This window comes from Notolabrus celidotus, chromosome 20 (assembly GCF_009762535.1).
Source record: "Notolabrus celidotus isolate fNotCel1 chromosome 20, fNotCel1.pri, whole genome shotgun sequence".
In the NCBI taxonomy this organism is placed as follows: Eukaryota; Metazoa; Chordata; class Actinopteri; order Labriformes; family Labridae; genus Notolabrus; species Notolabrus celidotus.
The window spans coordinates 26,208,003-26,233,268 of record NC_048291.1 but is presented as its reverse complement, the minus strand read 5'-3'; the positions used below and the strand labels follow the sequence as shown (position 1 = coordinate 26,233,268).

The following is a 25,266-nucleotide window of genomic DNA, read 5'->3' as shown; positions in this document are numbered from 1 at the left end:
ATGCCATCTACATCTGTGAATGGACCAAAGTTTACTACATTCACAGAGCTAGCTTCAAAATTACTATTCCTCCAGCTTTTATTTTCAAGTTGTATTCATTTATTTTTCTTCAAAGCTGTGGGTCAGGCGTATTCGTCTTTGCATGAACGCATCGGTTGATATCATCACTTGTGTCATGTCTGATGTGCTCCATTTATGCCCCGGTCTCTTACTTCACTGCTTTGGTTCATAACTTCCCTCAGATTAAATCTGGAGACTAATCTAAGCCGACCCTCCTCTCCAAACAAATGTGTATTTTTTATTCGTCCTCACCGCCGTGCCCTCCACGATGTCCCTCCAGACTGGTTTGTCCCCGCTGCCCTCACTGAAGTCCAGCAGGTTGTCCACCACAACCTGGCCGATCAGGTCGTGTCTGGAGAAGCGGTCGAAGTCGTACACGGAGAAATGCAGCTTCCTGGAATGTAGCTCATTCAGCGGCACGCCGAACTGAAAGGTCTCGTTGAACACGGGGTTTAAGGTCTTTCTGTGAACCTGAGGGAGAGAGGCAGTTACAGTTTACTGCATTACATTACAGCACACACATTACAGTCACAGCGATAAATGACCAACTGGCTGAGTGTAAGGGACAGTAGGAGGAATAAAGGCCGCACAAGACATGGACTTTTTCCCAGTTCATAAAGAGACCATCAGCATGAGCAGAGACTGTTTGGGGGGTAGGGTTCACATGTTCTACAGCTAGGATTGTTAAAGGGTATTACACTGGACTTAAGGGGAGTAGGAACATACTGTATGTCCCTCTACGGTTTCCGTCCCCGTCACAGCACAGAAACAGCCCTCCTCAAGATAACTAATGACCTCCTCATGGCAGCTGATTCCGGTCTCATCTCCATCCTCATCCTCCTCGATCTGAGTGCGGCCTTCGACACCATTTCTCACCCCATACTCCTCAATAGACTCTCCTCCATAGGCATCACTGACACCCCCCTGCACTGGTTTCACTCCTACCTCACAGGCCGCACTCAGTTCATCCAACTCAAATCCTTCACTTCACATCCCTCCCCCGTCACTTCAGGTGTGCCCCAGGGCTCTGTCCTGGGGCCCCTCCTCTTCATCACCTACCTTCTCCCACTCGGCAATATCTTCCGCAAATTCGGCATACACTTCCACTGCTTCGCGGATGACACCCAGCTCTACCTCTCCAGCAAGCCCGACTCCACTCTCCCACCCTCCTCCCTCACCCTCTGCCTCTCTGAGATCAAGTCCTGGTTCACCTCCAACTTCCTTCAACTCAACAGCAATAAAACAGAATTCCTCCTTGTAGGCACCAAATCCACCTTATCCAAAGCCGACAGTTTCTCCCTCACCATAGACAGTTCAACAGTGTCCCCCTCCCCTCAAGTAAAGAGCCTGGGTGTCATCCTCGACAGCTCGCTTTCTTTCAACTCTCACATCAATAGCATAACCCGGTCTGCATATTTCCACCTCCGCAACATCAACCGTCTCCGCCCCTCTCTCACCCCTCACACCACTGCTATCCTGGTCCACAGTCTTGTCACCTCCCGTATCGATTATTGTAATTCACAAATGTCCCTCACAAATCCCTCCATAAACTTCAACTGGTCCAAAACTCTGCAGCCCGCATCATCACTAGAACCCCCTCCTTTCACCACATCACCCCCGTCCTCCAGCAGCTCCACTGGCTACCGGTCAAACTCAGAATCAATTTCAAAATCCTCCTTTACACATTCAAGGGCCGTCCACAACCTCTCCCCCCCGTATCTCTCTGATCTCCTCCACATCGTCACCCCCTCTCGCTCCCTCAGGTCTTCCTCCTCCCTCCACCTCTCTGTGCCCCCTGCCCGTCTCAGCACCATGGGGAGCAGAGCTTTCAGTCGCTCTGCTCCCCAACTCTGGAACTCACTCCCACCAGACATCCGAAACTCTGACTCACTACCCCTCTTCAAATCAAAACTCAAAACCCATCTGTTTCAAACTGCATTCCCTGCTTCATTTCCACTGCTTCATTTTTAACTTGGTGTTACTTTGCTTGTTGTTTTTATTTATCTTATTGTGTTCTTTTATTTATTGTGTTTTTTATCTGTCTGTAAAGCGACCTTGAGTGCTCTGAAAGGCGCTTCTAAATAAAATGTATTATTATTATTATTATTCTACGCCCTGTATTTCAAAATAAAAGCCCCTCTTACTGACATATCTGTCTCAGTGCAGATACCCAGTTAGTACTTTGTAAATGCATTGTATTTATTTGTTTTAATCTCGGGCTAATTCATTTCCTGGCTGAGCCTCTCCTCCATCACTTTTTACATTTTGAGCCTTTTGCATTGATGATTGTATTCCAGGCACAGACACGACGCAAGGTTTACTCAAACATAAAATTCATGCCAGATTCTTGAAAGCCCAGCAGCTTGTCTGACAACACTTTATGCTGTTTTCGAGACACGTCCAGAATCCTCAAAGACTCTGGTGTTTTGCTGCTATGAAAACATATTCCATGCTGTGCACAGTAAAGTACATTTTTCTACCTGCTTTACAGAGTGCTACTCTACTTCTTTAACCAAACAAACATGGACATGGTTTCAAGACAGAGTACGCGGTGTTAGATTTTGCCTTGTGGCTTTTATTTCTCTTATGAAAGGAACGCAAGAAAGAAAAAGAAGTGTGAAGTCAGGAATGAAAAAAGGGAGAAAACTGGAGCTAAATTTGGAAGACATGATGTAAAAGTTCTCCTGTTTTCTGTCTTAAGTAGCATCCGAAGTCAGCTCTCGTTGCTGCTGTGATAGTTTTGCACAGTGGTGTTTTCTTTTCCTGCCTCCTGCAGCTGAAACCATTTTTCTGTTAAACTCAGAACAAATCAGAAACATGAAAGACATCACTTGTTTTGAAGTAAACGTTTCCCCGGCTCACAGAACGGTCGACCAGCAGCTTGTTTTGAAACGCTTTGATTCCCGGCCTGTAGCGTGAATTGTGCTGACATTATTACACGTAGATGTCATGCTTTTAGGGAATCCGCATCCCTGTAAAAGAAGACACACGAAGAAAGACTTGATAAACGGCGAGACTGTGGCTGCTGACACGACCTTGAGCTGCATAATGAACCTGAAGCACCCGGGTGACCTTGTTCTTCAGCCGGAGGGGGAACACAGAAGTTTCCTCTTTCTTACAGGAGGCGGAATCAAATAAAGACTTCAACTTAATTTATTCCTTCCACGGCGCACACAAGGAGCAGGCTTTGTGTTTTCTTTAACACATTTCATATGGGTAAGTGTATTTTCACCTCTATTTTTACTATGTGTTGTGTTTTCATGCTTTACCGTCTGCCGGCTCTGAAACAAGTCAAATAAAAGGCTCATTTTAAATCAGAAAGGCGAGCTGTAATTTCCTGCTCATCATATTTTAACACGTAGAAAAACCTCATTTGCCTTCAATCTCAGAGAAGCACAGAATTTCTCCTATTTGTTGATTCTTCAGTGGGATTTAATTGCCATGAGAGCATTCGATATAAACTCTGTCATGCAATAAAGCCCGCGATAATTAAAATGTGACACACACTTGCTTTTCCGAATCCGACTTTCACCACTGCATGAGTGGGTCTGTCACTCTGCCTTATTAGCACTTGATGATTACTTGTTAGCTTTGGATTAAAACGCGCAGCCGATGGAAATCCCCCAAAAAAAACACAAGGAGTGAGACATTCTCTCGAATAGGTGATATCTGCTGGCGGGATGAAAGTGGCGAAATGTGAGTGCAGAAAAAAATCCTGTGTTAATGAGAATGTGATTGAAATGAAACAATCATCTACACTCTGAACAAAGAGCAGAGCGGCATTATGCAGATGACTGAAGCATTCACGCTGAAGAGGCTTTTGTGGAACACAGCAGAGAGTCGCACAGAAAAAGAGAGGGGAGAACCAAAAGAGAGACATTTCAAACACTGAGCAAAAAGTACCTGTGATATTTATGGAGAACTACAACTCCCGTTTGAGAGGCCTCTGAGCTCAAAAGTCTGGAGGTTTTTCCTCCATTTTTTTGTCCTCAAGGGGGCGCCAAAATCAACACATTCAAAAAATCCTTACAGGAGCTTTAAACCCTTTAAAGGTGACATATCATGCAAAATGGACTTTTTAATGGTTCTCTACCTGAAATATGTGTCCCTGTCTACAAACCCCCTGAGAATGAAAAGAATCCATTCTGCCCCTGTTCTGATTTCTCCACCTTTCTGTAAATGTGTGCTGAAACGAGCTGTTTCAGACTTCCGTGTTTTTGTTACGTTACAACGACATCCGGTCTGTAACAGGAAGTCAGAGCTCGGAGCTTGTTCAGCCCATAGACTGTATAAAATACAACGCAACCCCTCCTCTGTTTTTCATTCCATGGACACATGTGTGCTAACAAGGAGCTTAGGAGGGAGGCATGCTAGTTGTAGGCTGTCTTAATAAACACAAAGGTCGGTTTTACTCCCCACGTCTGCAGATTTGAAGATCTAGTGGATGATTTTTATTTATCATGGATAAGTGCTAGCGCTAGTTAGCATAGCCACATAGCTACATGTTGGTAGCTGTGTACCAAGACACACGTCGACATACTGACAAATAAAACAACAAGAAACACTAAATCTGTGACCAATGGTTCAGAAAGGTCCTGCTGCAGGCGCCTCTCCATCAGGATCAGATTCTGGATCAGATTCAGAGGGTTGAAGTAACGTGATCTCTGAGCAGCCGTGTATATTCAGCCAACATGTAAACATTAGATCAACGTGCCGGAGAGCCGAGGCCACACCCACTTCCTGAGGGGGCGTGGTCAGAACAGACTGTTCTGAGGAGGACTGAAGAAGAAGGTTTTTCAGGCAGACCAAAATCTGATTTCAAAGTGTTTTTTTGAGCATAAACTTCAAAGACATGTTTTGGGGACCTCTTAGACCAATATATATTGATGAAAAAAGCGTGATATGTCACCTTTAAAGAATAATCTGTTCTTAAACTTAAATACAGTTTGGATGCTGCTACCACTCACACATAAAACACAAACCAGCTGATTGATTTCTCTTTCTGAGCCATAAACGCGAAGTGAAGAAGCTTAGCTCCTTTGAATTAGAGTGAATCTAAAAATTCCTTGTTAACATGTTGTTGCACTTAAAGTCTGAGTGTTGTAAGCTGCTGTAACAAAAGAATTTCCCACAACGGGGGACCAATAAAATATATCTTATCTTATATCTCATCTAATTTTATCTTAAGATGTCTGAAATCATCGTATTACTCAGGTATCAAACAGAGTATAGCAAAAACTATTGAAGCTGCGACCACTGAATTTTTAAAGGACATGTGTGCCTTTTTTTTTAAAAATACATTTTCAAAAATGTAGCTTTTTTTCACAGCCAAGTGTTTTTTAACCTGCTAAAATAAAATGACTAAATGAAAGGAATATTAGATTTTACAGCGTTTTCTTTTCTGTGGATTTTTTTCTGCATACTATTTTAAGGCATCAAATGTAAACAAACTCACATGTTTGTCCTAAAACACACAGTATGCATGTCTTTACATCAAATGGAGTGAGACATTCTCTCAAATAGGTGATATCTGCTGGCGGGATGAAAGCGGCGAAATGTGAGTGTGGTAAAAAAAATCCTGTGTTAATGAGAATGTGATTGAAATGAAACAATCATCTACACTCTGAACAAAAAAGCAGAGCGGCATTATGCAGATGACTGAAGCATTCACGCTGAAGAGGCTTTTGTGGAACACAGCAGAGTCGCACAGAAAAAGAGAGGGGAGAACCAAAAGAGAGACATTTCAAACACTGAGCAAAAAAGTACCTGTGATATTTATGGAGAACTACAACTCCCGTTTGTGAAGCCTCTGAGCTCCAAAGTCTGGAGGTTTTTCCTCAGAGACTAAATCCGAAGACGGGAGGATTTTTTGAAGGGCTAAGGGTGAGAAGAACATCCTGAGACGAACCTTAAATATTGACTCAACTGTCCTCAAACAGCAGAATTACACCGAGGAGCAGAGAGGCTCATCACCCTGAGTAAATTATGCCCCAGATTAGATTAGATTACATAAGTGAGACTGTAATGATTTCCCATGAGGAGGCACGGAGCAGGCCGAGAGAGAAAACAGGAGCAGCATTAGCACTTCATAGATTGCTCGCTGAGGACGCAGGTGAGAGAGGAGAGGAGAGGAGAGGAAGGGGGGGCGGGGCTTACCTTGGTCTGGAATTTCTTCTTCCTGTCTGGCAGTAGGTAGATCTTCACGTACGGGTCGGAGAAGCCGTTGGCGTCCTTCGCTGGCAGGTCCAGAGCTTTCAGGATCTTCACCACCAGCTGCTCCGTACTAACACACACACACACACACACACACGCACACACACATCAAACCCCATTAGAATTTCACATGCTGATAAAAAAAAAGGCTTTAAAGGCCGGGGTCGTGCAAATTTACACTAACACCCTCTGAGACCCAGACAGGTTCAGCCCACACACACACACACACACATATAAACACACACCTTTGCAGGCTTTGTGCACACATAATAGCGTGGGAGGTGCTGTCTCTCTGAAGCAAGGAAGAGCCAAAATAGCATGTGTGTGAGTGTTTGTGTGTATTGGTGAGTGTGTCATCCCTGCAGCTGTTTCATGGTTGCACTATCAGCGATGTTAAATGTAAGCACAGTACGCACAGATGTACAAAGTCTGGTCAGAGCTGAGCTCATGAATAATCCTCCACACAGTTCTTCTTATTCCACTCTGAGCTTTTTATACACACAAAGCAAAGATCAAATCCATACTCGATTACCTGGACCACGCTGCACACAGGCTGATGATGTCCCGCTCATAAATCTTTGACCCTCGGTGTCATCGACAGTTAAACATTTCTTTGATTTGCAAGATTCAGGATTTTTATCTTTGTGTGAGCAGAAATCTGTGATTGAAAACGTTATGTAAGAACTCATTGTAGAACATATGAAGACAAATTTACATAAAACATGGTGGAAGTTAACCAAAAACTAGTGCCGTGATTGATGATGAGAGTTAAGCGATATAAAGAATGTTCATATTTCTTGTGCATTTTAGTTCTAATCAAAGTTGTATTGTAAATTGTGAAGCACCACTTTAGAGCCCTGAGATTAATCCAAGGAAATAAAGAATAGAACGTCTGCAGGATATTAAATTCCTTGGATCACTTGTTACAGGGTCGCGAGTTTTCAGACCCATTTCAATGGATGCCCTCAGCATGAAGTGATTATAATGAAAGAGTGTGAGTAATCAAACTTTTCTTTCATTTCAGGGTTGGTACGTTTGTGTTTTATTCTTAAAGCTCCTGTGTGGAGTTTTTTAAGTGGGTATGAATCAGACTGAATCTAACACTGATCTCTTTATACGACTTAAAAAGAAGATAAAACCATTAGAAACTAAATTAATCATTTCTATGTATAATAATTCAAATATTTAGCTGAGGGTAGGTGTAAGATAAAGTGAGTCACAGCATGCAGCAAGAACAGCCTTTGTTTACATTTCAACAGCAGTGACTCACAGTAAAGGTCTGACTTCAGTTCTTTTAAAATATATTTTTTTAGATTTACAGGACAAGACTTAAGGCGGATTTATACTTCTGCGTAGAGGCCTACACACGTAGCTGCACCTCCTCCAAAATGTAACTACCCCTAGAATCAACACAGACCGCAAGACCCTGTGATTGGTCCACTCGGCGGCATTGTATTTCCTGCATTTACAGCACTTCCTGGATCCCCTCTCATCAGCCCCAAGGTCGTGCATTTCATCTCCTCCTCTCTATTCTTCATGTAATCATGTCTGTATGATAAACAGCAACATGTATCAGCTGTAGATTAACATAACACGCTCTGAATCACTGTGGGAAAGTAATCAGAGAGTGTAGCGGGCGGCCGGCTATCAGAGCGACCACACTGCCCTCAAGCGTTTCGGAGAAGAAATAATGCAAGACACGGACCACAATTATGTGGTGCTCATGTCCGCGTCAGCCCCTGCAATACAGAAGTATAAATCAGCCTTTAAAGAGGTAGGAGTTACCAGTTTGTCCACAGGGGGGCGCCAAAATCAACACATACAAAAAGCTCCTCACAGGAGCTTTAAATCATTCAAAGAATAATCTGTTCTTACACTTAAATACAGTTTGAGATGCTGCTACCACTCTATGATGGATCTACAGGTCTTCTAAAATGAGACTAAACAAATAAATCATGGGTAATATTTTCTTCAGGAGCTTTTAAGGTTGAATGGATGGAATTTAATAAATAGTTGTTGTGAAGAAAAGAAGAAGACAGATCTACATTTTTAGGTACAAACATCCCAAACTCAAATTTTTCTCACACATAAGAAACAAATCAGCTGATTGATTTCTTCCTGTCTATGAGTCATAAAAGCAAAGTCAGAAACCTTAGCTCCTTTGAATTAGAGCAGGGGCGTCAAACTCATTTCAGTTCAGGGGCCACATACAGCCAAAGTTGATCTAAAGTGGGCCGGACCAGTAAAATCAGAACATAATGACCTATAAGTAACAACAACTCTTAATGTTTCCCTTTGTTTTAATGCAAAAAAGTAGAAGTAAATTCTGAAAATGTTCACATTTAATGAACTATCTTTCTACAAAAACAGCTGTTGTATTTATTGCCATGATGAGTCTCATATTGGGGCTGAATATTTTACTCTTAAAGCCCTGAAACCTGCTGCGAACACACCAAACACACAGGTTACCCATTCACCTGACACAGTGTAATGTTTACTGCAAAAGAACAGATAGATTATAATAATGAAGAAGGTAAAGATGACTATTATGGACCCCCTGCAGCACAATGATTTTATGCAAACCCCAGAGGACAAATTTGAAATAGTAGTTACTTTTATTGAAAAATGGCAGTTAATGTCTTCTCTGTAGTTTTTTCACTTTGCAAAGTCATTCCGCGGGCCGGATTGGAACCTCTGGCGGGCCGGTTTTGGCCCGCGGGCCTCATGTTTGACATTAGAGTGAATCTAAAAATTCCTGGTTAACATGTTGTTGAACTAAAAGTCTAAGATGTCTGAAATAACTGGATTGTTCAGGTATCAAACAGAGTAATGCCAAAAATATTGAAGCCCTGAACATTGAATTTTAGAGGGACATTGATGCTTCATAATCAAGATTAAATAAAAAATAATTATTAATATTGTTGCATTCATCTCAGCTGATTTAAAGAGTGTTATTGCTCTGATGATGAGTCAAATGTATGTCTTATGTATGACTGTAAAGGTGAGTACTACTACTACTTTGATTCCATTGTTTCAAGCTTAAAGTGTTTTTTACCTGCAAAAATAAAATGACTACATTAAAGGAATATAAGATTTTACACACATTTCTTTTCTGTGGATTTTTTCTGCAGACTATTTTAAGGCATCAAATGCAAACATACTCACATGCATGTCCTAAAACACGTAATATGCATCGACTGACGCCATCTAGAGTCATGGCTGCGACTCACGGCCCACTTATTATGTATTTAATTAGCGGATGAAGATGAAGACAGCTTGGAGGCCTTTAATCAGACCTCGTTAGACTGTGTCTCTGCCTGTTAATCAGCGTGTCAGCACTTCATTAGCTGCTATAGGAGAGCAGCACGGACTTTGGGACCGAGGAGGGACACACGGGGCAAATGCCAACAGTGACCCTGTTACGTTATATACCGTCCATGTGTTCCAAAACAAGATACGCTTGCTGACAATATTACCATGGCCAATCCAGACACGTGTTTACCTCTGAATCACATCCAATTAAGGCAATCGGATAAACATGCCCAGTCTGCAATCACATTGAGTCAGGGAGATGATGTACAGGGCAAATTACTGCAGGAAATTACATTCCCAGCTCGGCCAGATAAATATTGTAACGAGAAAACCCCTGACCAATTCAAAAAATGCATCTGGTGAGAGTTAATCCACGGTGATTGGGAGACGTGTAGGTTCAGGAAAAACAACAGGAAGCATGAGCACATACAAAAAAAGATCCTCCTGCATTTCTTCTCCCCGACACACACACAGTCCCAGGTCTCGCTTCTCTTCACGTGTCTCATTACAGAACAATACGTGAGCTCAAGCCCAACCAAGGTTTTCACACAATCCGCGAGGCGTGCTGCAGAGAATATACCTATTACCGCTCAAGCAGAGAGCGAAATTCACGGCCTTATTCCTGGCAGACAATGCCCGAGAGCTACCTGTTATTCCCACTGAGGAAATGTGTCAGCTTTTAATGGGATTGTCAATAGAAATGACTTTCCCAGAGGATGTGAGGGAGATTGACATTGTTGTTCTGACTGTTACACTCCCAACAGCGAGGGCTCACGCATTAACATACCAATCTTATCACAGTCACAGTGCCAGCACACCTCTACCTTTTGTGCGCACAGACACATGCTCACACACTCTTTATGCAGCTACAGCTCTAACCTTTCTTCTCTAATCCTTCATCACTCCCACTCTGGACTATTTTTAACTAATTAATGCTTCCTGTCTTATGTAAAACACTTTGAATAGCTTGTTGTTGAAAGGTGCATAAGAATGAAGTTGCCTCCAGTGAAACAACAGGCAGCTGCAGCGTGACAGAGCCTAAATTATCTTGTGACCTCAAGTTAAAAAAGAAGAAGAAGAAGAAGAAGAAGAAGAAGAAGGGACCTCTGAACAGTTTTAATCATTAACCCCGCTCTCCGTCCAGCTCCCTCGCTAATCCTCTGGATCTGAAACAGCAGCCATAACACACTCTGGTGTTATTATGTGTTGACAGAGATGCTGTTTAAGTGACTCGTCATTTATAATTCATGACCGAATCAGCCTCTCGCTCCCTTTCTTTTCTGATCATCAGCACTTTCAGCCCGTTGTAATGTTTCTACATGTCGGGCCACGGTAGAAATGGGGGACTGCCAGCTGAGCCCGCAGACGCACATTGAGGAAAAGAGCAGCACACACACTCCCCTCCACAACCCACAAAAAGCCTTAGTTACAGCACACACACACACACACTCAGGATGAAATACACACTCTCCCAGCGCTGAATGCTCACAGCATGGCATCCGGCAATTACGTACTTCAGCAGAGAATATTCAACAGAGAGCTGTCCAAGGAGCAAAATGAAAGTAAGTACAGAAATCTCTCCACACAGTTGTAACAGCTCCACTCTGTGTCGCACTTTTACATGTTAATATGTTTGTGTAATTATCATAAACAAACATGACAAACACACAGAGACACAGTGGCCTCTCTCCAGTCTCATGCTCGTGGCATGTGAGCTGACGTTTTTTCTATTTTTGTTTCTGCTCAAAATAAACAAGCTGAAAGATGTTTCCTCTCTGTGTCTGTGCTGTTTGCAGCCCTACGGTCTAAGCCATGTGAAAACAGATGCTTCAACGTTCACTGGAGACTGGGAGAGAGACGCTGTGTTAGTTTCATTCAGCGTCAGAGTCATGAAACGATGCTCAGGTTTGGAATCTGAAGGACTCTGGAGTATTCCTGCAAGCGTCAACAGAGTTATCAACTCATTGTTCTTATCTTAGACATGCTGGTAGCTTAGCTCGATGTAAGTTCGTCAGTGTGTTGGTCCACCAAATCAAGTATATTACCACGTACCATCTTAAATTTTGAGTTTTACTTCCTTTAAGCACTAGTTTTTAAAGCTGCGAATACTGTAGACCAGGAGTTCCCAAACTTTTCAGCCTAGGACCCCAAAAATAATGGTGCCAGAGACTCGGGACCCACGCTGTTACTTAGGTTGGTTAAACATTACTTACAGCCATGGGCAAGCACGAATTTCATAGTTATTTAAAAAAGGTTGAAAGCAGAATGCAAGTAATCTTCATGTTTAGTTGGTAGCAGTGATATCATATAAAGATCCTGATTTGCATTCATTTTAACTGATATCTGTATTTATATCTTTATAATAATGGATAAAATATACAATTTTAGATATTCAGAAGACAAGAAAGCCTTAAAAAGAACCACTTTTTTGGATGGGATCTCGCGACTACCCCCATCAGTGCCTGGCGACCCCCCAAGGGGTCCCGACCCCCACTTTGCGAACCAGTGCTGTAGACTAATAGGGTGGATATATTTAAAGTTACATGTTTTGGACATTTTTGCCTTTATTGATAAGACAGCTGAAGAAGCAGAGAGTGGACGTGCAGCAAATGGTCACAGCAGGTAGTCAAACCAGCGACCTTTGCGTATAGGACCTGCCTCTGTATATTGGGCGTTTAGACCGTTCGGCCCCCGACGCCCCTGGGCAGATATATTTAACATTACACAATGAACAGCAGTGTAATAGATATGTCACTGTTAGCATGTCAACGTAAGCATCAAGCTCACAGTGCAGATTTACCCTGAAGCAGTCAGACAGTGTCTAGAATAGAGTATGACTTCTGGACCCCTTTACTCTTTGTTTGAAGACGTGTACTGGGTTTTTAAAAATGGCTGAAGAGAAGTGTTAACATCCCAGAGACACTTTTTGATCCAATCACTTAAATGATTTGCTCCATGGTCAGTGGTGGAGTGAGACTTTTATCACTGGGGTGGCCAAGATGGGGCAGAGACTGTTGTAGGGGTGGCCAGGTGTTGTAAACATTAGGGGCTTAAACCGAACCTTGGAGAGTTATCTTCACTGATCACATCTCCTTTAACTTCTTATATACAGTAACAGAATCAAGAGAAACTTTTATATCCATGCATTAAAGTCTAATTTTAGGGGCGCTGGTGGCTAGTGGTTCAAGCGCCCCACATACAGATGCTGTTATCCTCATCGCTGAGGTCACATGTTCGACTCCCGGCCGCGACCATTTCCTGCATGTCTTCCCCCACTCTCTACTCCGCCCATTTCCTGTCTCTCTTCAGCTGTCCTATCAATAAAGGCAAAAAGCCCCAAAATATAACTTTAAAAAATAAAATCTAATTTTAAAAGGTAACTCAACAGAGTGGTCACATCTAAATCAGCTGAACGTAATTCTTTAAGGAGAATAAAATAACTATTTTTCAAAAGTTTCAAAAGAAGAAAACTGTTCCACATTGAAGTGCAAAGAAGCTACTAGCAGCCTGCTGAAACAACACAAAGTTGATTTCAATATAAGGGACACTTATGACAAGGCACATAGCCAATCACGGTTTAGGATTTCAGGGTGGCCAATCCGCCCCTGTGCATGGTCTAGAGCTACTATTATGTTTATATGTCTATTTGTGACTGTAGCTTACATGTGTATGTGTTCCTGTTGGCCAGGTCATGTTTGTAAATGACAACTGGTTCTCAAACATTTTATACCTGATAAAATAAAGGTAAAAAAATATATATATATCCATATGCATTTACAGTTTTATCTCATTCTTATCACACTTTCATTTCATTATCAATTCAAATGTTTCTATGCAAGTTTCATGGACAAGATATTCAATAATATGCAACATATTCTACATTGTAACTTATAAGTCATGCCAGTAAGAAAAGCCACTCCACGAATTCTAAGAAGTGTTGTTCGTGACATATCTCTGTCTCCAAAAATATCCTGACACATCTGCTGCCTGTCTGGACACAACCTGATTAAAGTACTGCGTGTGACACCTCCTGACATTTGGACCAAAACCGGAGACCTTAAGGTCACATGATTCATGCCGGTGTGAACGTCACTGTGGCTTAACTTTCAACTTCAGTTTGGATCAAAGAACACATTTGAAAACTGAGTCTATACGGGGTCATTGATGTGTTTCTGAAGTCAACCTAAAAGTCATCCAATTCACGTGGTTTCAACTTTAAGAACGCTAAGCAGTAACAGCAATAAAGAAAGCAGGGAGGTTTGTGAATCCATGTACACATGGAGCTTAAAGGAGTCATCCAGCCTCTGGTGCAGCATGCTGTCTGTGCAGTCCACAGTGTTTTAAATCTCAAAGTTATGGTGGAGAGATCTCTTACAGTTTAAATGTGTTTTTCTCAGCGGTACCAGACGCTGACAGAGCGTGTAGGAAGTTTCTGCATAAACTTGCTGACTTACTTGAAGGCGTAGCGCAGGAGGAAGCTGATCTTGCCGCAGTTGTCGCCCTGTTTGCCTTCACCCTGGTCGCCCTTGGGCCTGTAGAGCTCCGGTTTGATCTGCCCGATGCTGGTAACCTGCTCCTTCTCCTCGTGGAAATCAGGACTGGAGAGCTGGTGAGTCATGGGCTTAGGCCTGAACAAACACATAAGAGCCTAAAGGGTGAATATTGAGTAAGAAGCGCGGCACGTAAGCACATACACACTCAGCAAAAGAAGATGCTATAACAGTGTGATGCAGCAGCTTCATCAGAGATGCAGTGGCAGGTAAAGTGGCTAAATTTAGAGTACCCTCTTTTTCTGTTTGCATTCGTGTTCACACAAGCTTTTACACGTATGCTTCTGTGCAGTAGGTGCTATTTAATCAAGGCTAGCTGTGTGATGAGGCTGCTTCTGATCAAAACACCAAACTGCCTCTGGATACAACCACTCAGAGCAACGAGACATATCATGTAGGCTGCTTGGCCATGGAGCGAGTTCAAAAACTCAACACATGCATTAAATTTAGGAGCCAACAGTTTCAATGGGTGCTCAACAAAGACTTCTGTACAGTTTCTTGATGGTGTTATTCTAGATTTAACTGCTGACTGCATATCAATACGTACAAGAGAAGCCAAATCAGCACCTCTACGACATGCATCACTGGTGAAGCTGAGGCATAAATGGAGCAGTGATGCATGTTCAGCTAACCAAAACACATGTTTAACTTAAGATCCCTCGGGTCTGTCCAGTCCAGTAGAACAGATTCTTGTATTGATCTGCAGCAGACACTAAAGGTTATGCAAACTTCATCGACTCTGGTGTTTGTTACGTTCTTTCTCACTGTTTCTCCTCCTGTCCTCTGCTAAAGTACAGAACGCTGCAGGAGCCGGCATTAAAGGTGACATATTATGCTCTTTTTCATCAAAATATATTGGTCTAAGAGGTCCCCAAAACATGTCTTAAAAGTTTATTGCTCAAAGAACACTTCAGATTCTGGTCTGCCTGTAAACTCCTCTTTTTCAGCCCTGCTCAGAACAGGCTGTTCTCTGTGTCTGTGCCTTTAAATGAGAATGAGCTCTCTGACCACGCCCCCCTCAGGAAGTGGATGTGGCCTCGGCTCTCCAGCACGTTGATCTAATGTTTACATGTTGCATGCATAGACACGGCTGCCCACAGACCCGCGTTACTTTAACCATCTGAATCTGATCCAGAATCTGATCCTGATGGAGAGGCGCCTGCAGCAGGACCTTTCTGAACCATTGGTCACAGATTTAGTGTTTCTTGTTGTTTTATTTGTCAGCATGTCGACGTGTGTCTTGGTACACAGCTACGAACATGTAGCTATGTGGCTATGCTAACTAGCGCTAGCACTTTTCCATGAAAACTAAAAATCATCCACTAGATCTTCAAATCTGCAGACGTGGGGAGTAAAACCGACCTTTGTGTTTATTAAGACAGCCTACAACTAGCATGCCTCCCTCCTAAGCTCCTTGTTAGCACACATGTGTGCAGGGAATGAAAAACAGAGGAGGGGTTGAGTTGTATTTTATACAGTCTATGGGCTGAACAAGCTCCGAGCTCTGACTTCCTGTTACAGGCCGGATGTCGTTGTGACGTATGAAAAACACTGAAAACTGAAACGGCTGGTTTCACACACATTTACAGAAAGGTGGAGAAATCAGAACGGGGCAGAATGGATTCTTTTCATTTTCGGGGGGTTTGTAGACAGGGACACATATTTCAGGTAGAGAACCATTAAAAAGCTGATTTTGCATGATATGTCACCTTTAAGTGATCTCTTTAACATCAAACTAAACTTTTAAAATGTGCATTTTATTCTACTTCAACCTTTAATTGGAAAAATCTTGAAACTAGGAGGAAAACAAACTGAGTTGATTTCCTTTACAGACTGAAGAAGACTTCATTAAAGCAACATCCAATCATTATGGTCTATATCAGTAGTGAAGTCCTCTTTTCTTTATCTACTATGATTTTTCGTCATTCAATTTTCCTCTTATGACCACTCGAGGTTTAAATCACTCCCACGTCTTTGTACCACTAAAAACAGAAGAGCAATTATTTCATTTATGGAAAAGAAGCACTCTCCTATAAACCCACACACACAGAGTGTAGTCTCCAATAACCGATACTCACCTTGCGGTGACCTGCTGCTGAGAATGAGCGTTGGGCAGGTCTTTCTGAGGCTGGGCTCCCCCCTCTGAGTTGGGGACATCTGGAGACGTCGTACTGAGCTTCAGAGTCCCTAACAGAGCCGGAGAAAACAATCCTTCATGAGTCACATGTCTCTTTTGTTTGAGCTGCTCAGACCTTAGATGTTGCAGAGGCTAAGAGCAATGGGTTTTCTTCTGTGATGCAGGGTTGGCAGCATCGATCCGATTGATTGTATTGCATTGATTTTACAATCTAAAAGAGCAAAGAGAGGGGGTCAGTGAGACAACATATTTGCAATAGCAACATAAACCGGCATGAAAGGGAAACAACACAGAGACATGAAAGGAGGATCACTAACTGCAGCAGAGGCAGACTGCAAACATTTTAAAACACTGAAAAACAGATCCTGTGTCGACAACATTAAAACTACAGAACATGAACCTGTGGATATCATCTCACATACCTCATCAAACCTGGTTTTAAATATCTCTTTGACAACATTTTATTACACTTTCTATCTCTTTGTAAAATTGACTTCTTGCAGGGGCGTGTCGAGATGGATGGCCTCTTCCAAAATCTGATTGGCCACCTGAGGCACCTGAGGCAGGACATCTTACTTTTGTGAGTGCCCTCCAGGGGTGTAACGATTCATCCACTACATCGATGTATCGATTTACATTCCTATGATCCGACTACATCAATCTGTGCTCGGCAAGTCGGCCTTCCGGACGACATATATCGATCTAACATCGTTTCATAACGATATAACACATTGGATTTAAGCACAGCAGACTTTATATGGATGTGTTTGTTTTGCACTTTTAATGATAAAGATGTTAAACGTTACTCAATTCAGGCTGCCTGTCCGTGACGTCATCGCCACGCGCCAGCAGACAACAAAACATAGCATGGCGGATGGCAGAGGAGAAGCCGGCGAGTGAGAAGTCATCAAGCCACCATTGCGGTCCAGTGTGTGGAAACCATAGACTGTAAATAAAAATGGACAGCATTGCTCCGCCTCTTCCCGTTGTATGGTTCTGAAGCCCAAAAATCCTGCTCTTGGGCGCAGCCATTGCAGCCGGAAGTAAAACCCCGTTTTTTAAACTCTAACGAATAACTAACGAAAAAGAAACTTTTCAGAAAAAAGAGGTCTTGAACACAAAACAGTCAAATAATACTCTTTTTTAAAGTTTGACTGCGACAGATTTTTTGACCTATACTGCAGCCAGCCACCAGGGGGCAGACAGTCTGCTGAAAGCTTCACTTCCAGCCGAGCGAGTGCACCCCTGGTGGAAACACTTTGGCTTCTGCAAAGACAGAGATGTTCTAAATAAGTCTAAATAAGGTAAACCTACTTACTGTACTTTTATTGAACTTGTATTGAATATTGAAAATGAGAGCAGAAAATAACCTCCTGTTAATTCAACCTGAAGTGTTGGTTGCACCTTATTCAAATAAAATGTGAATACATTTACCATTAATTGTTGTTTACTTGTTTGTTTATATCCATAATTAATTATACCTGACTCCTTTACAGGAAACAACAGGAATGAATCCAGGACTGTCCAGTATCAAGGTATTTATTTCACAGTCACACTGGTTGAATGTTTGGCTAAAAGGTTATTGAAGGAGGTGGGGAGGGGTGGGTGGTTTTGAGTATTATTTTTCTCTATGTTGTTGTTTTTCTTTTAGTGTTACTCACTACATCTGTTGACTTGTATGTTTGTTTGTTATTTTTGTTTTTCTTCATTTAATTGAAAATGAGGGAAATATCTGTAACATTGAATGTTTTATTATTGCTACCTCAATAAAAAACATTTAAACATAAAAAGTCACTGAATCGTTTCGGATCGTATCGTTCTAAATGAACCGATATCGTCCTTTAATCGTATCGGCAAACCACGAATCATGATACGAATTGAATCGTTGTTAAAAAGAATCATTACACCCCTACTGCCCTCCTTTGGGTCTTTGTACAAGTTCTTTAAGCCCTCAAATAATTATGTGAAGATTGATGTGTGTCCACTTTGTTGTATTTCTTGTTAAAGTTAAATATAACACAAAATAAAACAGCTGTCTAATACATTCATGACAGTTGTTAAAGTCGACAGTGAAGACAGAGAGGATAAATGCTGATAATGTGTGTGGCCACTCCTGCCTGTGTCAGAGCCCCAGGAAAAAGGACCACCCCTGTTCAAATAGTCTAGACAAGCCCCTGGATTGTTGCATATTTGAGTTCCTATTAAGCTAAACTGTCTAACCTCAGCATCACATGCTTCCTTGAGAGTAAACAGCATTATGTGAATCATTATTAAGGTGGCTAAAGCAGCTTTTAAACATGGTTTTAACAGAAAACGCTCACCGGGTTTTCTCAGAATAAAAAATAAAGCATTGTCCAGATTAATTCCCTTATACCTGGCACTAATGCTAAAAGTTGGACCTTATTTCTATACATTATGTACTTTAAGGCCGGCCCTTGTGTTCCTACACAGCATGCTGTTTGGTGAAATAAACAAATGAATCCCTGATTATAAATGTAGCTGCTCAAAGACGCAGACTGCTTTGTTTTCTAAATTCCCTGCGTAGTTAATTTGTCCAATAAAATACTGGATCATAGAATGAAAAGTTATTCCTCTTGAATGTAGCACCACTGAAGTAAAGCCCATTTGTATGTACTATAACATCCAGCATTCATCATACTGTAGCATAGATGAATTATTCCTCCATTGGTTGCTAAATGTGTTCAATTCAGAGCTCTGTTAGTGCATTAAAATAAAAGTTATTGGCTGAGGCAGATGTCTCGTTTCTCTCTCACCAGCATTGTTGGGGTACGAGTCCATGTCCAGGTACGAGTGCTCCTGGGTCTCAGGCCCTCCGATCACACCTCCAACCCCCCCACTCTCCAGCCCCACCAGGTCATTGAAATGAGGGTGGCCCTGCTGGCCCAGAGTGGGGTACAGCGAGGACGAGGAGTGCCCATCCTTCCTCTGCAGCAGCGGGGGCAGAAGCGACGACCCCCCGGCGCCTCCGAGGCCTCCGACTCCGGCGCTCCCGGGCAGCAGCCCTGACGTCAGGCTCAGACCTCCGCCCTCCTTGTCCCGCCATGGCAGCCAGCAGAGCTTCCAGGAGACGAAGAGGGAGACGGAGAGGAGGACGATGCCACAGAATGTCACGATGACCGACAGCAGACTGACAGAGATCTCTGCAGCGCAGGAGGAAGAGAGAGAGGAGAGGGAAGATTCAACAGTTACACATAAATACCCACTGTGATGTCTCTGTGCAATGTCATCCAGCATTTCCTCACGGTTATTAGCTTTCTAATCCGTGTGAGCTCAACCATTGTGTTGGAGGGCTGTGTGTGTATGTGTGTGTGTGTGTGTGTGTGTGTGTGTGTGTGTGTGTGTGTGTGTGTGTGTGTGTGTGTGTGTGTGTGTGTGTGTGTGTGTGTGTGTGTGTGTGCATTAGGGGGATGTAGATGTTGGTATTTGGGAGGACAGAGGATGACTCATCCAGCTGATCAAGTGTACTGTACAGAATCACAAAAAAAAGCACAGTTTCAGCACCCCACTGCCGGACAGCTCCCGCCTCCACTGAAGAGCGTCCACGTCAGCTCTGGAACTTTTGTAGTTCTCCTTAGATCTGCACGTGTCAGATCTCATAAAACGTAACGCCATGATGAATTCATAAATTAGTCACTATGCTATAAATATTCCATGGATCTTTATAAATAAAAAGTCTAAATATACAATGAATATTTATAACTATGCAGAGCCATTTGAAGTCTCTGTATAAATAGCACGGTTTGAGTCTGATGGCTGTCTTTACAAAAGGACCAATAAGAGCAGAGAGTATGAATATTCATTGGTTGTAAGCAGACCTGTAACACAAGCAGATTTGTTAACCGTGCAAGCTTTCCACCTGAAGCGTCACGCCATCTTGGCTTCTGTCTAGACGAAGATTTAACAGTCAGATCCGTCTTCAGGGAGGCAAAACATCGCCTCTATTGGAAACAGATCCGTCTTATTGTGAAAGGAAAGCGTTTCCTGAACCCCCCACCACATTGACACAAAGACCTCCTTTTCTTTAACCCACATTTCCTGGGTTTTACTACAGTTCAGAGCATCTTTCTGGGCACGGGGAAGACATAAACACTGTTAAGACACAAAAAAAAGATTGAAATTTTATCTGTAACAGGCTGACAACAAGAAGACGGAGAGCAAATGAGTGAAAACAAGAAAACAGCAGCCAATCCTCCAGCCCAGGGGTATATCTTCTGGAGCCTGGTTTGTCTCCTCTCTCTCTTTACTCGCCCTCCCTTTCTCTTTCTCTTTCACTCCCTCCTCTATTTAATCCCCTTAAACACCCCTCATTCCTCGCTGTCATTTCTTTTCCCATGCTCTCTGCCTCAGCTCGCCTTGACTTTATTCCTCTCCTCAGCGACTGTCTCCTTGTATGTCACCCCCTTACCACCTTCACCTCCTCCTTCCTTCCTTCCTTCCTTCCCTGCCTCTCCCTCCTCGTTCTCTCTTTGGTGAATTATTCATCAGTCTGTGTATGTCATTAATCAGCACTTGTTCAAAAGATATGATTGGGGGAGCGGCGGAGGCTTTGGGGGGGATGGGGTGAGGAAAGCAAGACAAGGTAGGAAGCAAGGAACGAGGGGATGGAAATAGAGAGAAGGCAGGAGGGAGAACGAGATGACGGAGATGAGGAGACAGGAGGAGGGTGATGTGATGGAGCGGGAGGAAAGGAAAGGAGGGCAAGGGAAGGTAAGATGAGGCAGACAGGACAGTAGTGATGAAGGGAAATGAAGTCAAAGGGACAACGATTCAAACCACAGGATGGTCGGCAGATGGATGGAGAGAGGGTGGAAAACAGATTGGTGCACATGTTGAAACAGACGTACAAGCTGACAAGGTTTTTATTCCCTCTGAGGACGAGGTGGAAAGAAGGATGGTTGATAAAGTCAATGCAACCAGCTTGGCATGTGTGAAAGAGTAAAATCCAAAGAGGTATTTGTGGAGGAAGAAAGGAAGAGAAAGATGGAGGCAAACAAGTTGACAATGATTTACAGGGGACCCTCGAGAGGGGAGGGGTTTAGGATGGGAAAGGTTAATGTATTGATTTGGAGGGGGAAAAACAAAGCAAGGAGGCAGAGGAGTAGGTTGTGTGCGGTTGGCAGATCAGGGTGCGCTGATAAGACACGGCTGTGATCAAACGTGCGCGGGGGACGGTCGGGGGCCAAACCGCTCGCCTCCATTTGTCTCTCTTTAGGGCAGCTGCTGCACCTTCCTGAGCACTGATACTGCCAAAGAGCCGTAGCTAATCCTCCAAGCATAAAAGCGAGTCAGCGGGCGGGTAGGCAGGTGGGTAGGAGGCCTCTGAAGAGCACCATAAAGAGAGAGCGAGACCCGTTGTCAATCAACGACTGATGCAAGCCCACTGGGAGTCCTACATCGCTCCACATCAAACACATCTCGGCTGCTGCTTACACAAGCCATTCCTCTGACAGCTTTTGGCGGCGGCACTCCTGGGAGGGCTCGCAGACTTCCGTCAGCACACACCGAAAATCACAGCTTGTAAGCGAGGGGGCCAACGCCTAAAACCATGGCGTGACATTTCTGCATAGAGCCATCCAAAGCTCCAGAGGCAACATACAGCCAATCCTGGCTAATCTACACTGAGCCACAGATATCCATGCTAATCTGCATAACAACACATTGCACTTCCAAATGCTTCAATGAGAACCCACACACAATTCTCAGCACACCATGGAGCCGGATGCAACTACTCCACTTGGTAGAAAATATATAAATACATATTTATAATTCAGCTCTGAGATAACAATCCCAGGGTCCCACTGTGACTCTTTTGGGTTCAAGGAAGACATGGGATGGATGTGTACCCCTGGATCATCTCAGTCTCACAGATGAATATTTCATGGTTTGCCGTCCTGAGTGCACAGGACCTGTACGCATGTTTAAACATGAGCACTCTTCTAAATCTCTGCCTCCTCATATATGTCATGTTATCGTACCTATCCTCAAATAAGGAGGTAAAACTGGAATTTTCCTGCTGCAGAATTCCCTCTTGAGGGAGTGATCAATGCCTTCAATTGATCCCCAAAATCCTTTCACTATGAAAGACTCACCTGCTGTAAGATAACAAACCATCTTAAGTTTCCTCGGCAGATTGAGTTCATAAAAAATTAAAGTCAAAGCCAATTGTGTCGGTTTGTAAAGGTGGAAATCATTTAACATACAGCCAACTGGGAGATGTTTGTGCGAGATGTCTCTGCAGAAAGTATTTGAACGTGACGTGGATCAAACTAACCACAGCCTCTGTTCTGTGTGAAGGAGAAAGCAACCAATTTGTTCAAACCATCTTTTCTGGAGGGTTGATATTACAGTCGCACCTTTTGGCTGAAGGAAAGCCCAGGTGAGGCACGTCTCACTGTTGATTTTTAGCCATGCTGGAGGCAGAGCTCTGGGGAAGGCATTGTTATAATGTCTGGTAGAGGAATGATAAAACATTCATGTCCCCGAAGGAACTTTGACTTTCCCCAACTTGTCCAGTTCTCTGCAAAACTAAACCAAGTCCCACAAGTTTGTTAGAGCAATGTCTCCTGGACCTGCTCAACATCATCACTGTGTTAGCACTGTCAGGTCACCAAAGTTTGCATTGGTTTTTACCAATGGAAAACCACCTGGCTCTGCATTACTGAGCTTTGATTGACTTGGAAAAGTCACTGGTTGAACGCAGCACTCTTAATGTGGAGACAGCTGATGGTGAAATCAATCCCAGCGCCCATCAATGATGATGATGTAAGACCATTGCTGATGGATGCTGGGATTGAAACTCATGTAAGTGCTACCAGTAATCAGCTTTTAGACTTTGTCCTCTAACTCCAGCTCCATTATTTCTTCTCATTTGTAAGGCTTACTTAGTTAGTTCACTTGATAACCCTGTTTATGTGTTGCCTTTTGCTGCCCGTCTATTTCAAAGGACGGGTGTGTTAGTGGCCATGTGGGAGGGCAGGTAGTATCAGCACTGTCAACACCTGGAGCTCCTGTATATGGAGACTGGGTCTGTGGGTACTTGTTCCCCAATCCTTTAACTGGAGAACAAGTATCTTGTGTTTAGTTCATGATTTAGTCAGATGGCAACATATGGAAAGTAAATAACGGCATGATGTCCTGTATTGCTAACGGCTACAGAGAGTGATATATTTGTCTGTTAAAAGAAAGCAAGATGAGGCTTTTTGACACGATTTATCATCTACAGAAGATTAGCAGAGAGATGGGAGGTATCACTGTCCACAGGGGGGCGCTAAAGTCAACACAAACTGTAAGTCTCTCACAGGAGCTTTAAATTTAGGAAGTCACTGTGGTTCAAATAAATAATTTGTGGAGATTAGTTTTAACACAAACACAGCCTCCTGTTCTCAGGGTTGGGAAGTGTGCTGGTAGAAGGGCCAGCAAGTAGCAGCCAGTCACGGTACAGTGTAGTGGTTTTGGGTTTAGTTTAGTTTAGAAAAGTTTAATGTCCTCCAAGAGGCAATGGGTCTTACTGTAGAAGCTGATGGCCTTGGGGTGCAGCTGTGGCTCAGTGGGTAGAGTTGGTTGTCTATCAATCGGAAGGTTGGCGTTTCAATCCCTGTTGTTCAGCGGTGTGTGAATGTGTATGAATGATATTAGCTGATACTGATGGTCCCTACTATAAAGCAGCCTCTGCCATCAGTGTATGGATGGGTGTGAATGAGTAAATGTGACAAGTAGTGTAAAAGCGCTTTGAGTGGTCAGAAAGAATAGAAAAGCGCTATATAAGTACAAGTCCATTTACCCATTTACCCATTTACACAGCATGACTGTAGACTCATGCTCATTGTATTAGTGGCTCTAAATGCAAACATGGTATCCTGAAAAAGGATGAATCTTCATTGATGCAGACAATGTCTCCAGGTGTGTCAGTTACCTGTGTCGAGCTGTCTGTTGCGACCTCTCAGCAGGTAGCTGAACTCCTGGCAGCGTTCACTCTGGCTGTAGCCTCTCGGGGAGTTGAAGCACAGCTCCTCCACCAACACCAGCGCCTTCTTACACAGGTCTTCATCCCAGTCCCCCGACATCCTCCAATCCGCATCGCACTCTCACCAGAAGTCAGCCAATGACAGCCCAGCCCTTCGCCGCCCTCACCTATCGGACGGCGCTCAGGTAAGTAGAGTGTTGGCCCGTCCACCTTCTGCAGGATGTGAGCTGAGGAAGAGGAGGCCAAGGAAGCTGGCAGGGGAGGGGGGGACAGCTGCGATGAAGGAGGGAAATGAGGGGCTCTTCAGGGTGTCTTCAGGACCAGACTGATGCGCCCATGTATGACTGAGCGACACCCACCCCGCTCACTTTCCCTGGAAGAGACAAGAGGAGAAAAGCTGGCAACGTGAGTGCTGAGACATAGAAGTGTACAAATCAGCTCTTTGGCAGGTTGGTCACCTTGACCATTAAGTGAGAACACTGATGCCAAAACCATCAGTGTGTCCCTGATAGATCATTGGCTCTGCTGCTGCATAAAACCAATTTACACTATGAAGAGTGATACTAAGAACCTGGCATCATGTAAGGAGTAAAAAGGATCTTGTTTCTAGAAGCCATGGAAGTGTTCGAGTCTGGCAGATCTGTGATGAGATTGGTAAAACTAACAGTGAAGGTTGACCAAAATCATGAAACGACAACATCTATACCACTCAACTTTCTGCTGCCAGCTTGAATAAAAAGATGCATTTTGAAAGACTGGCATGCAGCAGAAGGCCTTGGGGCAAACAGAATCCCCATAAGGCCTTTGAGAAGCTAACAGGATTATACCAATCAGGTAATGAGCCTTAATCTACCCCTCGAGGGACAAAATATAGTTTTTATTAAAATGAACTGATTGAAATGGAGATAAAGGGTGAGTGGAGTTTGGGTGTTGATTCACGGTGGATTTGGCAGTCCGTCACATTGCATTAAATTCATTCCTTATTAACCAAAAGGAATTTACTTCAAGTG

The 25,266-nt window shown here is 43.3% G+C and overlaps 1 protein-coding gene across 1 annotated transcript in view; it reads right to left on the bottom strand.

The window, feature by feature from the left end:
• syt3 (synaptotagmin III) overlaps positions 1-24,356 on the bottom strand; it is a 38,672-nt gene extending 14,316 nt beyond the window's left edge. Inside the window, exons 1-6 of the mRNA XM_034710774.1 lie at positions 24,206-24,356; positions 19,047-19,433; positions 16,214-16,322; positions 14,040-14,213; positions 6,217-6,343; positions 313-531 (exon numbers count right to left, since the gene is read on the bottom strand). Of these exons, the coding sequence (XP_034566665.1) occupies positions 313-531; positions 6,217-6,343; positions 14,040-14,213; positions 16,214-16,322; positions 19,047-19,433; positions 24,206-24,356 (1,167 nt within the window). The remainder of the gene's footprint in view (positions 1-312; positions 532-6,216; positions 6,344-14,039; positions 14,214-16,213; positions 16,323-19,046; positions 19,434-24,205) is intronic.
• Between the last annotated feature and the right edge of the window lie 910 nt (positions 24,357-25,266).